This window comes from Rhamphochromis longiceps, linkage group LG22 (genome assembly GCF_057381845.1).
Source record: "Rhamphochromis longiceps isolate RC_006_pf linkage group LG22, R_longiceps_female_GT1.1, whole genome shotgun sequence".
Lineage (NCBI taxonomy): Eukaryota > Metazoa > Chordata > Actinopteri > Cichliformes > Cichlidae > Rhamphochromis > Rhamphochromis longiceps.
The window spans coordinates 2201568-2219294 of record NC_140577.1 but is presented as its reverse complement, the minus strand read 5'-3'; the positions used below and the strand labels follow the sequence as shown (position 1 = coordinate 2219294).

General features: G+C 43.1%; 3 protein-coding genes across 10 annotated transcripts in view; 1 reads left to right on the top strand and 2 right to left on the bottom strand.

Annotated features, from left to right (window-relative positions):
- col14a1b (collagen, type XIV, alpha 1b) overlaps positions 1-17727 on the top strand; it is a 175294-nt gene that overhangs the window by 143161 nt on the left and 14406 nt on the right. For all 8 annotated transcript variants that reach the window (XR_014909437.1, XM_085397011.1, XM_085397007.1 and 5 more), the window contains 4 exons: positions 4122-4280; positions 6072-6149; positions 6814-6900; positions 8114-8167. Coding sequence is in view for 7 of the 8 variants with exons in the window: in XM_085397011.1 (XP_085253137.1) it covers positions 4122-4280; positions 6072-6149; positions 6814-6900; positions 8114-8167 (378 nt within the window). In the remaining variant the exon portion in view is untranslated. The remainder of the gene's footprint in view (positions 1-4121; positions 4281-6071; positions 6150-6813; positions 6901-8113; positions 8168-17727) is intronic.
- LOC146643071 (uncharacterized) lies at positions 8545-10934 on the bottom strand. The gene is made up of 7 exons (XM_085395127.1): positions 10733-10934; positions 10436-10543; positions 10146-10235; positions 9954-9986; positions 9803-9856; positions 9539-9681; positions 8545-8846 (listed from the first exon to the last, which is right to left on the bottom strand). Exons 1-7 carry the CDS (start codon positions 10881-10883, stop codon positions 8781-8783), a joined length of 645 nt encoding a protein of 214 aa, XP_085251253.1. The 5' UTR covers positions 10884-10934; the 3' UTR covers positions 8545-8780.
- LOC146643070 (uncharacterized) lies at positions 13834-16618 on the bottom strand. Its single transcript, XM_085397125.1, has 6 exons — positions 16465-16618; positions 15797-15916; positions 15552-15692; positions 15340-15464; positions 14899-15017; positions 13834-13960 (listed from the first exon to the last, which is right to left on the bottom strand). Exons 1-6 carry the CDS (start codon positions 16616-16618, stop codon positions 13834-13836), a joined length of 786 nt encoding a protein of 261 aa, XP_085253251.1.

Below are 17727 nucleotides of genomic sequence, written 5' to 3'. Positions count from 1 at the left end.
GAGCCGGTCTATCAGTTACTGGTGCGTTCAGTTAAGGATGAGGAGGTGACTGAGAAGTTCTTTCCAACTAACACTAACATTCAAGTTTGTGCTTCAGTTGACCTTTCTCATTTGTCTCCTACTGAGCAGGCTGATATAAAACCACTCGTGGACCCACAGCTCTTTCGAGAAACACCAGGCTTCACATCACTGGTTCAGCACAAGATACGGGTGAAGGAGGATGCACCCGTTCGACAAAAGAGTTACAGAATTCCTGAACGGTTGGTGCCAGTGCTGCAGAAAGAAATAAAACTGATGTTGGACCTGGGAATCATTGAGGTGTCAAGCAGTGAGTGGTGCAGCCCGATTGTTTTGGTACCAAAGAAAGATGACACCCTGAGATTCTGTATTGATTTCAGATATTTGAATGCAGTATCCAAGTTTGATCCCTACCCAATGCCCAGGGTGGATGACCTGCTGGAGAGAGTTGGATCAGCAAGGTACATTACAACACTTGATCTGTGTAAAGGATACTGGCAAGTGGCTTTGGCGCCAGAAGCGAGAGAGCTGACAGCCTTCAAAACTCCTTTTGGTATGTACCAATTTAAAGTCATGCCATTTGGGCTTCAAGGTGCACCAGCGACATTCCAACAATTAATGGACCATGTACTGAGAGATGTGTCAGCATTCTCTGCAGCATATCTGGATGACGTGGTGGTGTACAGCCAGTCCTGGGAAGAGCATGTCATTCACCTACAGAAGGTGCTACACTCCATCAGAATGGCTGGACTGACTATCAATCCCAAGAAGTGCTCCATAGCCAAGAGAGAAGTGGAGTACTTGGGCTTTGTAGTTGGCTCTGGGAAGATAAAGCCGCAGGTTGGAAAGATTGAAGCAATTCAGTCCTTCCCAGTTCCGACAACAAAAAGGAAGGTGAGAGGTTTTCTGGGTCTAGTAGGCTGGTACCGGAAATTCATACCTTCTTTTGCAGAGCGATCCACTGTACTTAATAACCTCACAAAAGGCTCAGCCCCTAACAAAGTGCGTTGGACGGAAGACTGTGAGCGAGCATTCAGAGACCTCAAGGAAGCAGTTTGCACACATCCAGTTCTACACAGTCCAGACTTCAACAAGCCATTCATCTTGCAAACTGATGCTTCGGGAGTTGGCCTTGGTGCTGTCCTTCAGCAAGAGGTGGATGGTGAAAGAAGGCCTGTGGTGTTTCTGAGTCGGAAACTACTCGACAGGGAGACGAGGTATTCGACGGTAGAGAAAGAGTGCTTGGCCATGAAATGGGCTATTGAGGCCTTGAGGTATTATCTTCTGGGACGTCACTTCACTCTGGAGACTGATCATCGTGCCCTCCAGTGGTTGAACCGCATGAGGGATGCGAATGCCCGCATTGCAGGATGGTACCTGTCTCTGCAGCCTTATGACTTTACGGTCCAGTATAGGCCGGGGAAGTCAAATGAGGTTGCTGATTGTTTATCTAGGATGACAGAGGACTGAAGCACTTCGTGCTTAAGAGAGGGAGGAGAAAATGTAAGGAAGAGGACTCCCTTACTGCATTTATTTATATTGTATTGTCTGTATAGCACTTTAGAGCACACCTTTCACTTTATTAAAAGCACCTTATCAAGCACTTTATGAGCATTGCACTTTAAGCATGGATTTGCACACAAGAAGTTTAAATATTTATTGGGAATTTTAAAATCAGTTGGTGGCCTTGTTTCAGATCCTGCACAGCTGCTCCTCATCAAGGAATGTAAATGGTAAATGGCCTGTATTTGTATAGCGCTTTTCTAGTCCCTAAGGACCCCAAAGCGCTTTACACAACCTGTCATCCACACATTCACACACTGGTGATGGCAGCTACAATGTAGCCACAGCCACCCTGGGGAGCACTGACAGAGGCGAGGCTGCCGGACACTGGCGCCACCGGGCCCTCTGACCACCACCAGTAGGCAACGGGTGAAGTGTCTTGCCCAAGGACACAACGACCGAGACTGTCCAAGCCGGGGCTCGAACCGGCAACCTTCCGATTACAAGGCGAACTCCCAACTCTTGAGCCACGATCGCCCCATGTGGTGGTTGTCTGTCAGGAGAGAAGAATGGTGATTGAGATTGTGATTAAGGTTTACCAATAAGGAAAACTAAGGCAAATGTGTGTGTGAAATCTAGGGATAAAAGTGGTGCAAATAAGTGTTTGTAAGTTAATGATTACTCACCTTTCTTGCCTGTGTCCTCTTCAAGGTGTTTGGGCAAATGTTTCCCCGGGGGTCCAGACACCATTTAAAGGTTCCGGGAGAGACCATGGGTAAAGAGTGTGGTGAATCTTTTTGTGCTTGGGTTTCTGGGTTTTTATAATATTGGGTTTGGTGTAACATTAAAGTGTGAAATATTTATTAATATGTAAATGTGAAGATGTATTTATGTATTTATTTATTCTTATTGATATATTGTGTACTGTGGTGGAAGGTTGGGATTTAAGAATTTACCTGAGAGTGGAATAATGGTTAAGTCTGTGACAGCTGAACATATTTAAGGCTGCCAGTTGTCATTAGGGGATTTTTGTGCTGTGAAGAAGCTCGACAAGTTAATTGTTTTAAGGAGAGCCGTATAGCAAATAAATACTTTGTTCCACTACACTTGCCTTGGTCTGTCTCACTGTGTTTCCAGCCGCTAAGTGCTGCCCTGTTACAATCTCCTGTGATCCAGGTTATTACAGGAGCTTTGAAGGCTTCACAAACGTTCGTCTCCAGCTGTCGGAGAAAATAGAAACATTTCTTCATCCGTGCGTACGTGTCACAATTTGATGCAGGCATATAGAAACTCAAATTACAGAGCAGACTTTTTGGGTTTACAGCCTGTTGTCTTTATAGCAGCATGCGTATGTTTTGCATTTTCAGTGTTCGCTCTGCCAGGATAAACATAGACCCTTTTAACAGTTTAATTTGCACTTTTCAAAAGTAGCGAAACACGAACAAACAACTCAGATGGTCCAAAAACAGCTTCTCTGTAAACCGCATCACTTTCACCAACGCACAACAGTGCACTTACAGACGGAGGTCAGTGGGGTTTCAAGGTGTGTTAGTGTGTGTGCATTTGTGTGTACTGCTGCTGTGAAACCAGCAGAGTCGCTGACGGCAGCCTGGTGGTCTGCTGCGATATTGGGAGAGGAGGGGTAATGGTGTCGAGGAGCCACTCGGAGGAGACGGGCGGCGTTTTATCCGCCTCGCAGTTCAGCTCTCGACTGTCCGTGATGGTGACAGTAATACCTGTGTGTGTGTGTGTGTGTGTGTGTGTGTGTGTGTGTGTGTGTGTGTGTGTGTGTGTGTGTGTGTGTGATTATAAATAGTGATGTCACTCAGTCTCAGTCTACTCTGCTGGTTTGTGTCCCAGTTCCAGCTCAGGCTGTGCAGCTGCTGTAACACTGTCCTGTGTCCTCCTCCTTCAGTTCTTTTTTAACCTTATTAAAACAGTTTATTAGCTGCTGTGTGTTTTAATGCACATTTAAATGCAATTTAATAATAATTTAATTATATAAGTGCTGGAAACAGTTCAAATATAGTTGTACTCTGTGATATTCTGTTCCTGTTCTGTGGGGCTTTTTAGCCTCCCTGGGTGAAGGTGCAAAGGTCAAAAATCCTCTTTGACAGAAAGAAAACTGCTGAAAGAGGACAGACCTGTGCCTGGACTGGTGACTGAGAGGAAGGAGAAAAGAAAAGTCCATAAATAAGTTCACATGTGAAGTAAGAGAGAAGTCGTGCGAGGTCTCCCAGCAGTCTGAGCTGTAATTTTAAATCCTTTGAGCTGTTCTTGTGTGTTTAATGTTTGTGCACTGTTGGTGCTCGGTGTTATTCAACTGTTACTGTGTCAGTGTGTGAGCACCGCACTGACAAACATGAAGAACAGCTCGGTCATGTTACGGCTTCACAGGAAGAGGGCGCTGTTCTCCTACTTTCTGCAGGCCGAGACGTCTGCAGGGCTTCTAAATGCTGCTGATGTTTGTGAGGAGTCATAATCATCACAGATATTAATAATAATTGCTTCTTTATTAACAGCATTTATCACTTGTTTTGCATTCATGTTTGGACCTCTAAAACTTTAAACGAGTGGCTGTATCTCTTCCTTCTCTGCAGCTTCACCTCGCCATCAGTAAGACGAGCGCCAAAGTGTTCGTTGACTGCAAGATGGTGTCTGAGAAGACCGTCAACGCAGCAGGAAACATCAGCACTGATGGGCTGGAGGTTCTCGGTAGGATGGTCCGCTCCCGAGGGAACAAGGACAACTCTGCACCGGTGAGAGCAGCACGCACACAAATACTGTGAACTGCAAAGGAAGCTGCTGGTTTGAGCCCCTGCTCCCTCTAGTCTGCATGTTGAAGTGTCCTTGGGCAAAATACCGAACCCCTGATGAGTCCATGAAATAGTGAGTGTTGGAAGGAACACTTTGACTGCTCAAATATAAGAACCAGTCCACACATCGTGGATGTTAGTCTGCTATAAAAATGAAATATCAAAATGTTTCTGCGTGTTAACAAGTTAACAAGAACGAACATAAATAAAATACACTTCAGCTCAATTCGTCTCATTTATTTTCCCAAACCACGCGGAGCCGCAGTATAAGCACTAAAGAGCCGCAGGCTGCTGACCCCTGGAACAGGCCTACACCCAGGGACAGAGTATGGGTGCACGTCATGCCCTCCTCAGACCCAAATCCACCACTGTCAGCCTTCCTGTGGTTTACTGCACATGTGATACATGAATTCTAACACTCAGGGTTTCCTCACATGCATGCTGCACTTTGTTCACTCTTTTTTTCTCCATCTTTCCTCGAGCAGTTGTATGAATGCAAACAAATCAATTTCCGGCCTCTCCTTCAGAAATAGCGGCGGCACAGAGGCCGTGTCTGATTGTTTGATCTCCCTTTGAAGAGAAAACGCCGACTTTGCTCCGAAGCTGCAAAACTCAACCGTTTGTGTCAAATAAGCAGCGTAATTATTTACTTATTTATTTTATTTCCCCGCCAGGCACGGCCGTGTCAGCACCCAAAACGAAGCAATCGAGTACGGATTTATACTGGTGTCAAAATGGCAGCGAGATAAGGCGCAGCTTTTCATTTTCACTCATGCAAAATTCCTTGTGCGTGCATTCAGACCCGCTATGATTCAGCAGCCAAACGCACAAAGAAGCCCTCGCACACACGACGCCAGGCGCTGCCACACACTCCCGCTCTCGCAGGCAGCTCTGCTCGCTCACCTCACTCTGACTTTTGGCAGTTTGGAGGGCGGAGCCCAACAACTTTGATTGACAGGTTCAGTTTTACACTCGTATTAAACTCAGCTTCATGGCATCGGCACAGCTGCCGTTTTGGATCGTACGTGTTTACAGTTTTGAAAATGAAGTTTGCAGAATGAAGCATCGGCAGGTTTTTGCAGGTAGCAGCAAACAACCATCACAAGATTACTTCTGTTCTTAGAAGATTAGAAAAAAGGACACTTTCTGGCCTCAAAGTTCAAACAGTTTTATGGATTTTGGCCTCCACGAGCGTTTAAATGTGTTCGACTCTGGTTTTTTAACTATTTCCCACAATCCAAGACGAGATGCAGAGACTCCCGCTGTGCTTTAAAGCCTGTGAATCGTAGGGCGGCCCTGACTAATGCTCTCATTTTACACCTCCAAATTCTCCACACTTAATTAGACAAGCAGAGAACAGGCATTTGAACAGATTCAAAGGAAGGTGTAAAGCTGGGGTGATCTTCCCTTTCTTTATGGGTGCAATACAGGATTATGGTGAAAAGCCACACATGCTCAGCACCAAAATGAGTGATTTATTAGTGATTAGTTGCAGTGAGTCATCAGCAGCTTTTTATGTGCCAGGTAAAATAAAAATACCGCTGCCTGCTGAGTCCCATCAGCTGATCATAATTAGCTTTTATTGATCCTCACTGACGTCCTGATCCAGCCGTGCTTTGAACTACCTGCAGTTCTCAGTGCGTCTCTGTTTCTCTCTGTCATAGACACCTGGCAGCTGATTGGCTGTTGTTCATACCTGATGTGGATTTCATTTCTTTCTCTCCTTCTCTGCAGTTTCAGCTCCAGAACTTTGATATCGTCTGCAGCACCTCGTGGGCCAACAGAGACAAGTGCTGTGAACTTCCCAGTCTGGTGAGGTCAAAGTCTGAAGCAGTCTCGATGTTTGCTTGTTTAAAGCAGGAGGAGATGACCTGGAAGCTCTTAAGTGCTCATTTACACACAGTTTATTAGCACTGCCTGCACCAAGGTGACAGTTTCAATCTATTTGAGACTGAGAGAGAGATTTTTCCATTACAGTAATTTTCTTGATAGCATTCGGGGTTAGAATGAGTCATGTTTTCTTCCATTTTTCACTGTAAAACCATTGAAAGCAGTCGTCTAGACTTAAACTGCCTGCCTGGTTTTATTTGGATCTTTTCATGACGCCAAACCAACATCAGAGTGTGTCGGGAAGCAGGTGCTCTCAGGCGTCTGTGGCTAACGTGTTCTGCACAGTCGTGCAGGCTGAGGTCTTTACTGCTGGGGCCGAAGGTTTCCAAGCAGAACATAGTGAAGTAGCAGCATGACTGAACCTGACGGTCACTGACTGCTGTGTGCCACAGTGACTGTAGTCTGAAAATATCTGAAATTCACATCTGAGACGGAGAGCTTTGTCATATTTCCACCTTGTTTGGTTTGTTTTTTTTAATCACAATTCATGCCATTACATTTTCTTTATTTTCTATTCTGTTATTATATTTATTTATTTGCTTTTGTTTTTTCTTTGTGTCATCCTCATCATGCTGTGGTCATCCAGAGGAAGGAGGTAGACTGCCCGGCCTTGCCTAAAGCCTGCACCTGCACCCAGGACAGCAAAGGCCCCCCAGGCCCTGCTGGACCACCAGTGAGACACACACACACACACACACACACACACACACTTTGGTTACTGGGCAAGTCTCACCTCTGCTGCATTGCATTTCATCGTCTGCTTACTTGAATGAAACATGGACAACGACCAAACGTGATCGCACATCTGCATCACAACAATGACACAAACATCATTTTTCCTGCACTTTGTCACCTCACTTTTTGCTCACATTACATGTTTCTTTGATATGGTGAAGAACAATCACCAAACGAGTAACTTTTTGTACCACTGCCAAAAGCACCATGACTCTAATATACCACCTGGTATTTAAAGAGTATGCAATTTCATTTCTCACCAGCAGAGAGCGACAGTGAGACTTTTTTGCCGACCTGTCATTATCCATATACTAAACACACACAAAATATGGAGGGCCAGGAGTGACAAAATGAATGCATTAAAAATGCCATTAAACAATGAAATATAAAAGTCAATAATTAAATAAAAATTTAAATAAATAAATAATGTATTACATGTTTTAAATTAAATGACTGGACATTTAATTAATTATTGAAATATTTATTTAATAAATGAATTCCAATTTTAATTATTTAATGAAACATTTAATTCATTCAGTTTGTCACTCCTGGCCCTCCATAAAAGCCATTCATTCATGCAGTCCCAAAAGTCTCGTCTGATCTGAGGTCATATTCAAATGGTCTTGCACCCCCTCCGCCTTGTGGAGGGTGGGGCAGAGCATTTGTGGCTCCCGGGAGAGGCTCACGTGCGCCGTGGTGTTTTTTTTCCCCGGACGCGGTGAGTGGCGGTGAGTGGCGGCGAGCTCCGGAGAGGCCGGCAGCCCTCTCGAGCCATGGCAACCCACCGAGTCACCCGCTGGAGCGATCCTCATCTGGTGAAATACCACTACTCTTATCGTTTTTTCACTTCCCCGGTGAGGCGGGGAGGCGAGCCCCGAGCGGGCTCTCGCTTCTGGTGTCAAGCACCCAAAAGTCCAATAACAGGACAAAACACCAACATCCTGTTTTATGTTCCGTTTACATTTCTTTAGTGGAATTCCTTTTTTTTAAACTTTCACTTCCTGGCAGATTAAACCTTTTTTTTTCTTGCACCATGACTCATCTGTCAGCTTTGTGGGTTATAAAGTCATCTGTCCTCACCTTCAAACCTCAGCAGCAAACCTGGTAATCGTGTGTTTCTAAGCACCTCCTGCTGTTTGTGTATCTAACAGGGAGGCCCAGGAATCAGAGGAGCCAGAGGAGAACGTGGAGAGCCAGGCCCTGTGGTGAGTTGTTGGTTTAGCCTATCAGAAACCACGGCTGTGTCCGATGGGCCCGCCTTCAGCACGCTGCTGAATAATATCAACAGATGTTATCAAGAAATCGCATTTGTTTTTATTCAGTTTCTCAGAGTAAACACACATCCATCATGCTCGTGTTCATCCTCGTCCTAAAGAGACAGAGCCGATTTAACTCACCCACATCCCAACTATTCACACTCAGAAACACGCAGAATCATTTCTGATCAGTTTAATAACTTCAGCAATAGTTTATAGATTGAAAAGAATTAGGATGCAGAAAGCTGTATACATAAATTTACAAAAACACTTTTATAGATATTTTTTCAAAAGTTATTATTATTATTATTAAATCCCTAATTTAAACAGAGTTCAATCAAATCATTTTTTCCAGAAGGAGCTGTCTGCAGAAACAATAAATAAATACAATAGTAATGATGATAATAATATGAAAGAAACGCACAGATAAATAAACATCAGGGAGGTCAATCAGTCGATTAAATTGGAAAATAAAAATAGCTTCTTTCCATATTTGCAGTAATTGTCGGGTTTACACACACACGCGAGTTCTTGATGTGACCGCTCTCATGAGCTCCTCCCGTCACGGCGGAGCAATCGCCAAGCCACACAGCAGGCCATCTTCAGGCGTTTCGCCCTTCAGTATTCTCTATGTGTAGAAAAATATGAAAGCTTCTAAGTGTCGACTCAGGTTTTATGCAGTTAAGACAACAAATGTATTAGTGAGTTAGTTTCAGAGCATAATTAATATAGTCATGCAACTCCTCCCTCTGCGCTCTGCTGCACAGCCTACATGTTAAAGGTCATTTCCTGGTTGGGCTCTTGCTGTTTTGAGCCACGCTTGATGGCGTGCTCACTGTTGCTGTGCCTGATTGTGGTTTAGATACGACGATTCAGTTTCCTCGAACAGACTCAGAGCTCCGGGCACGCCCACCTCTGCACAGTTCGAGTGTTTCATGCCTCGTGTTCCACTATCACAGCGCTGCTTTGTGACCTGCTCTGATGCTTTGTCAGATTCATCTCTTGCAGTGATGTCTTGCAGACTTTTAGCTTTTCTTTCAAAAGCAAAGGTGTTCAGTTTTCTGTCATTACAAAGTCAGAGGCATCATCGTTCGTGTTTATAGACACCTACATATCTGAGTTTTCTTCCGTTGCTTAAGAACCAGCTGCTGCTTGTACTAAGCTCACTTCCTTTCTGGCTCAACATGATTTTATCTGGGTGACTGCAGAGACGTCAGAGGACAGTTTTCTGCACTTTTTTTCATATTGCAGATTTAAACTTCTTGATTAGTTTTTATTCTCACGTTTTAAAGTCACGCTGCTTCAGACAAACGCACTCACCTGTTTTCCGATGCTGTTCACAACGATCAGATTTCCTCCCTTCTTCTCACAGTCTTCTTGGCTCTTCTGCAAAGCGGACACTATGATGTATTCATAGTAACAGCTGCAGCCGACCTTCACCCATCCTGGAGGACAGCCGTTCCCTGAAAACATACCGACACCCTCTTACTCCAAACTCCTGTCACGTGTCTTTGCTCAGTTAAAATGGCTTTAAATGAACATTCTGAGTTCTGTGTGTTCCACATTTTAGGGAAAGTGTAAAACCTTTCTCAGTCGCGTTTGAGGTGTTGTTCACTTCAGTGATGTTTGTGAAAGAGCCTTAAAAAAGGAAATAAAATGTGAAACACAGTAACTGCTTCAAACTGCAGATGAACGCTGTTGTTTCAGTTACTGAGGGGAAAAAAAGCTTTGTAACCTCTCTCAGTTGCGTTTCGCTCGGGTCGATCATCTGGAAATCCAAAATCAGGCCAACCATCAGTTATGTTTGGATTCTCGAAGTCTGAGAAGTCTGGACACGGAGAACCAAAGAAAACTTGTTATGAAATAATTGTTCTTCAGCCTGTGAACTTTGCTGTCACTGGCTGTGAGATTGATTTTCCTCTCTTACCTGAGCATTGGCTCTTCAACTCGGTCATTTCCTCATTTAGTTCATCCAATTTTATTTTGAGCTCGTCTCTCTGCACAGTCACTGAGATATCTGCAGAGGAACGTGCTCATGTGAAACTTTAACAAACGTTTGTGTGTTTATTTTTTAAATTAACAGTTTGAAATCATTAAAAAGTTCAGCACTTCTCTGGGAACGATGAGAGCATTGCTGTAATGTTCTCATCGTTCCCAGAACAGTTTGCTGGATGCTGAACACTGATCGTAAACAGCGCAGCACGTGTCGGCCCTCACAGCGGAGTCCTGTCGAAGTCAGCGTGAGCAGAAGAAACGTTCCCAGCACTGCAGCGATGACTCGAACGTCTCTTCTCTTCGCTGAATGTTTCTTTCGAGCACGCCGACCTGTAGAGATGAAAAGCGCAGTAACTATACTTCGTTCAGCACGCGGACTTTTAAATGAGCTGCTCTTCTCAGTACGAGGACAGATGTTTGCTGTATGACACATTTATTTATTTCATGTTTAAAATAAGACATCATCCATGTTTTATTTGCGTTTACTGCCAGGCCATGAGTGTACTTATTCATGCTTACTGGTTTTCTGTGACCCAGTCCTGGTGGCGTGGGCTTCAAGCTCTCGGATCTCCGCTTTGTTTTTCTCTCCACCGTCCGCTCGGACTCCTCTGCTGTATCTCACATGTTGGTTTCCTGTGGACATCTTGGGCGAAGTAAAAGTCTCGTCCATCTGCTTCTGTCTTTGTCACGCAGCTGTTTTTAGAGACGAGCATGAAGGAAGTAACAGCTACCCACAAACACTCTAACTCTAATAAATGCTGTTACAGCCACTCTCTCTCTCTCTGTGAGTTAAAGTGTAGGATCTAAGAAATCATTGACGTATCACTTCCGATCCTCTGACCTCAGGCAGGTGTCACTGAGACACTAATGACAGAGAGGTTGTGTTTGTCACAGAAACATGCAGCTGTGAGTCATGAAACTCTTTTTGACTTTGTTAAAATGGTTACTTTTGGTATTTTGGTGAATAAAAATGAGTGAAGGTCTGTTCACCAGAGTTCATCAGAGTCTTAAAGCACATCTCTGTTGAACGTCTATCAGATAAAGATCCAGATTTTCCCCCGCTCACTGTGAAAACACGGAGCACCACACCGCGCTTGCATTTCAGTCGTATGTAAAAATCTTTTGTTATGAAAATTCTGTGCGAGCAGCTTTTCAGTCATGCAAAACATCTTTCAGGAGAGAGAAGTTATAAAATACTGTTTCATTTATGAAAAGTATTGTTTTTTCATAAATGAAACAATGTTTCAAAAATATTGAAACATTGTTTCTCTTAGCTCGCTCCTATCGTTACTCTTCCCTCCAGATACGAGAGAGCACTCTGTCTCTTTAATTATGTAAAATGTAGAAGTAGATTGATGTCATTTGGTGCACAAAGAGGTGTTTATGAGGGTTAAGGAGTTAGTTATTTGGTGGTTACATGTTTTGATATTTACATGTTTACATATCTGAATGTTTACACATTTACATTCAAACAGTTATAAGTATGTGCTGATTCCACCTGGTTGGTTTTCCTGCATTTATCCGAGTGCAAGATTTCCTGGCTTCTGAGTTGCCAGTGAAGTATCACGATGGCTGCACACAGGAAGTGCTCTTTTTTATGTTGAGCTGTGCAGAGAGTAAAGATGCTGCTATGGAAATTGGTAGAGCGGGAGGTTTTGTGTTTGCTATGTGTTGGTGTTAGTCTGTAATATAAGGCAGTAAACAGGAACAGGAGTCTGGGCTTCATTAAAGGAGCTGTAATTGCACAATGTAACTAAAGGTTCCAACACTAGGTGGCAGTGTTTTATCAGAAGATATCAGTGTCGTTGTGCCAGCAGTGAGAAACGGTCTGCCCTGTGAGTGTGGTGCTTAGTGCTGACGGATTTGTGTTCAGGCTTCCTGTCTGAGGCCTTTCTGTGTCGTTTGTCGTTCCACAGGCCAAACACACACTCGCTAAGCTGTGATCCTAAACGGGCCCTAGGTGAGCCTGCCTGTGTTGGTCCTGAGCCTGTGTGGGGGGCACCCTGCCTCACCCCGTAACAGCTGTAGTCAGCAGATTACATCATCTGTTGATGTTTGTGGTCTTTCTAACCCACTGTAATCCACAGAGGTGGAAAGCAGCTCCCCACACCTCTCCACTGTGTTTATTCCACTCTCTGAAGTCATAGTGAGTGGACACTGCTTCACTGATCAAGTCTACATTATGTTGCCTGCTCAGCGGTCCCCAACCCCCGGGCCACAGACTGGTACCAGTCCGTGAGTCGTTTGGTACTGGGCTACGCTGAGGCTTCGATGTGAAATTCATGGTTTTCGGGGGTTATATCAATTTTTAGCTTTTTATTTTAAATCATTTTTATCATTAACTTGGTTTCCCCGGGTCTCTTCCTGTGTGTTATGATTAAATCTTATTGTTTTGGCACCAGTACTGGTTTTATTTTGTTGTATTTATCCGTGACACCTTATAGTCCGCTCCGTGAAAATATTGTCAGACATAAACTGATCCGTGGTGCAAAAAAGGTTGGGGGCCGCTGACTTAGAAGACATGATTTACTGAGATACGATGGAGATTAGACTCCGATGACCTCGACATGGCAGGACAGCTTCTCAGCGGTGGGAGGATTTAGGAAAGGACCTCCCTGTGTGAGGTGGAGATGGGAGGAGGCGGGGTGCATGAAAGAGAGTCCGAGAGGGAAAATAATGGAGAGCACAGATTTACACCACGCGAAGCAGAGTTTGATCGGCTCCAAGAAAGATGATTGGACTAGAGTAATGATGTCATTACTGAGGTTGACAGCGTGATGGGAAATCTAAAAACTATTTTAATTTACAGTTCGTGCCTTCAGAGCCCAACTATTAAGACAGTGTAATGTGTATGTGCTAGCATGTAACCTGAACCACCACATGCCGCAGTGTGCACAGCATAAACTCATTTTCACTGCCAGTGACTAAAATACATAAAGCTCAGCACTGCAAAGTTAGGGGACAGTGCAAAACACACTCAACAGTTAACATGTACAGTAATAGTTAATGAACTAAAATGCAACAAAAAGACAGAGCAATGCAAATCACAATAAAAGAATAGAAACTGACAATGTTGACTGAAAACTGACCACCAGAGGAGACGCGTGTTTATTTCTGGTTGATTAGACTTTCACACATTGTTTTGTGTATTTCAATCCTTTTTAAGTAGAGAAGAAAAAAATGCCACTGCATCCAGATTCAGAGGAAATATGGAATGAGCTCAAGTTCTTATTTGAACAGTTACAGTGTCGGTCCTCTCGCCTCTGAACGCCACCATCGCGTATTTTAAATCTAACAAATCAGGTGTGATTGAAGTTCAGACTTTCAGCTTTAATTCAAGGAGTTTAATAAATGTATGAAACAGTTTAGGACTCACTGACATTTTATACATAATCCCTGATTATTAAAGTTCTGTGGTTTTCAGTCTGGGATTTCACAACAACAGACTTTTGTTGACTTTTCAGCAAAACATAAAGGTCAGAACACCATTATGTCAGTTTTACCTTCACACAGCTGTACTGGGACTTCAGTTTCTCTATTAAAATCCTTGGTGAGGTTTAAATCTGATACAGTGCAGTTACATGTTACACATGTCAGACTGAGAGGTGACCAGCAAACTCTCAGTAGATGTCCCTCTCACAGATCCAGTGTTTCGATCCAGTGTTGGTGTAGTTCCATGTTCCTTGTAGATCCATAAATACTTTGAAGTCATCCTCAGGATCTAATTTTGCAACTGGATTCCAGCCTCTGTTGAACAAGTACAAAGTTGTTACAGGTAAAACCCTGAAAACACCACAGAGTATTTTGCAGAGAGCTCTTAGCAGTGCTTAGAAACACACATCAACATATTGTCCTGCTGAACTATTTAACTTCCATTTGTCTTCCCAGTATTCCCATTATTACCAGTTATGCAGTTTTCACACATGAACTGCAGCTCTGAACTTTTCTATGCAAAATGATGCAGGACGCATGAGAACCATATACTGTAAATGAAAGATGGACGTTGCCACTGTGACATCACCGGTTAGTTACAAAGCCGTGTTTTTAAAGCCTCCTGAGGATCTGACCTTTAAATCCAGGAACATCACATACTCATCAGTCACCTTGGTAACCACACAGTCCCCTCCCACTAAAGCGTACCTGCTTTATCACCTGCTTTGAACATTAACAGGAGAATAAATGATTAAATGAAGATCACCATCCAGTAAATCTTAAACTGAGACCATGGACTCATAGAAAAGTGTTCATGAGGACTTGGATCACTGCAGCTGAAGGACATTTTCCCACAGACTTCAACACAAGCTGACCTGTGTATGCAACCACAGGAGACGCCCCCTGCTGGCTGTTAGAAATAATGCAGATTTAAGGGATTTCTACATTATCTTGGTGAGAACATAAATGTTCAGTGTAGTCAGATCAGACCTGAAATGATCTTTAACAAACAGTAACTGTGTGGTGTGAGCGAGTGGGTGTCATGTATCCTGCCTCCTGCACACTCTCTACAGACAGCAGCTCCTCCATCAAGTATCTCCAGCTGGGACAAACTCTCTCCTGTTCTGTGCTACATGGAAAAAGCGTCCCGTCCTGATTCTGTGACAGTGTTCAGAGTTCATATGTGAAAACGCCCATAGCTTTTATCCAGGAGATAGATCACAATTTTATAAACTCTAAATTAAATTTCTCACGTATGTGCTAGTGGTGATCCGTCCACCCACTCCCACTCCCACGTCGTTGACCAGCGCTTTCCCTTTCTCTCCAGACCGATCCAGAAGTCTCCACGTTTATTCAGCTCTCTGAAAAATTCCTGATAGTTTGTCAGAAACAGGAATGGATTAGTTTTTCGTCTCATTCCAGTTTCTATAGGAGTAGATTCATGTTTCAGGTTTTTTTCATTTTGTTAATTTTTACTAATCCAAAAAATAACCAACATGAAGATCTTACTCATAATTATTGATTTAGAGATTCCATATTTAAACAGAAAACACTGAACAGCAACGAGAGACACAAAAACATATCACATGTACCGCCGCACATATTTAAATCATTCATGGACGACTGAGCTCTGACAACAACATCACGTATATCACACATTTAGTATCTTAAGTTAATAGTTATGACACACTTACATGTTTGCTCCTGGTCTTTATCACCAGCAGATCTGCTCCTCTCCTCTCACAGTCTTTCCTGCTCTCACTCCAGTTTTTCCTCTCAGTAGAAATGTAGTAACAGCTGCACTCAAATCTTTTCCATTCTTTAAGAAACAACACATCGTCAACACAAGGTCCAGTTTCAAATCATGTAATAACAGTTTAATAAGTCAGTTTGAGATGTTTCTCACCTGTGGTGTTCGCCTGTGTTTGGTTGTTGTTTCCAAACTGGCAGTTCATCGTTTCCAGATCCGACGTCAGCTTCTGATTCTCAGACGTCAGCTTCTGATTCTCAGACGTCAGCTTCTGATTCTCAGACGTCAGCTCCACATCTCATGAAAACCATAAAACGAGACAGTTCAGGATGTAAATACAAATCAGCTGCTGAAGGCTTTGACCTTTTGTCCATGTTATTTAAATAAATGTGAGTCCTCACAGAATTTGTAGAAGACTGTAAGCCCCGCTACCAACAGGAGACACAGTAGACCCAGTATCAGGGCAGGAACTCTGAACTGGTCTCGTCGGGCTGCTGGGAGGTGATACTGAGTGTGCGCTTCTACAACGTGAAGCAGAAGACACAGTTGGATTAAACACATTTAAGTTCCTCCTTCAGTTTATCTGAACGGATGAGATGAAAACGTTTGATATTAGTGAAAACACCACGACACCTACTGCAGCAAGCAGCCACCAAACACTGTCTAACATGAGGGGAGATGCTAACAGGTATTAGCTAGCTGCTTTTGGTTCATTACTACCTGACCGAGGAGAAGAGAAGGCTAACCTCATCTAACAAGCTGCTGTTACTCTACCACAAATGTCTCGGAGCAACAAGGACGTCACGGCTCCAAGCAAGCTAGCATGTTACAAATCTTCTCTCCTGATCGAATAAATAAACCAACAACATCTATTAAAATTTCCTGAAATTATTTCAGGCATTTTACTGATACTTTTCAGTGTCACTGCCATATCTCTGCTTTCAGGCAGCTTTGCAAACTGGTTGGTTTTAAAAGAAAATGCTAGTGTTTCATATAAAGTATGATCAGCCCACAGTTAATACTGCACTTTTATATCTAGCATGGACGTCTTGATTCTTGTGATTCTTACCTCCGTGTCGTGTTGAACGAGCCTTCTGGTCTGCGTAGACGACCGAAGTCTCGTAGATGTCGACTTCTCTCTCCAGTCTCTCCTCTCTGTTGTCTCGGTTTCCATATTTAAATTTAATGGTCAAATCTGGATCCTCGTAAATGTGGGAAGACATTTCAAGGTGTGCGGCTTCCAGCAGACTCAGTTTTCAGTGCAGCAGAGCTGTCAGTTATGTGTCTCTGATGCTGCTGTCAGTTTCTCCGTCGTTCTGTGTCGAGCTGAAAAGGTTTGAACAGGATGTCGAGAGGAAGCTCTGGCAGGAAACCATAAACACAGATATTTGATTTTTAATGATTTGGAATTATAAAAGTGTTGTTTTTGTTCATGTTTGCTTCTAAATGTATGAAACAGCAACAGCTAAAACAAAACAAACTAGAGAAAGAGATGCTGGCGTGCAGTAAAAAGGCCAATGTGTTCGAGTCTGTACGTGCTGTTTCTCCACTGACAGATGTGATGATATGAATGTGCCTCACTCATGTCCTCATTTGACACCATGAGATAAAAGATAAAAAATGGAGCTGAAGAAGTTTCATAGACCAATAAGAAACAGTTTGAAGGTCATGTGGCACATATGGAGGAAATGGCTGAATGACGTGGACGATCCAGCCGGACGTACTTACACTGTAACTCTGCATTTCACTAAAATCTAAAGACACGGAGTACTACACAGGAACAATTAAAAATAGGTTGTGATAATTGAGGAAATGATAATAAATGTAATAATTGTGAAAGCAGGATTATTCAGGGAGTCCTTTTAATAATTGGAATGATTGAATATTAATAATATTAATTCACCAATGTCATCAGTTTTGTACCAGGCACGCACATCTAATCTTTTTAGTAACCTCATTATGACAGACCATAGTCATGCTCATCAACAAACATTTGGAAACAACAAAACATTAGGCTCCGCCCTCTGCAGGGCCAGTGTCCAGGTTTTCTTAGTTTTTCGGTTGAGTTTTGATCTGTAGAAATATTCTGTAGCTGTAACATTTCCCATGTTAGAAAAGCCAGTTACAAAGTAAAAGCATTTTTAAGATAAGAGATAAGATAAGATAGAACTTTATTAATCCCTCGGGTGGGTTCCTCTGGGAAATTCGACTTCCAAAAAAAGCACAGCAACGACCGAAGTTACAGTTACAGAATTGTTATATATATATATACACACACACACACACACACACACACACACACACACACACACACACACACACACACACACAC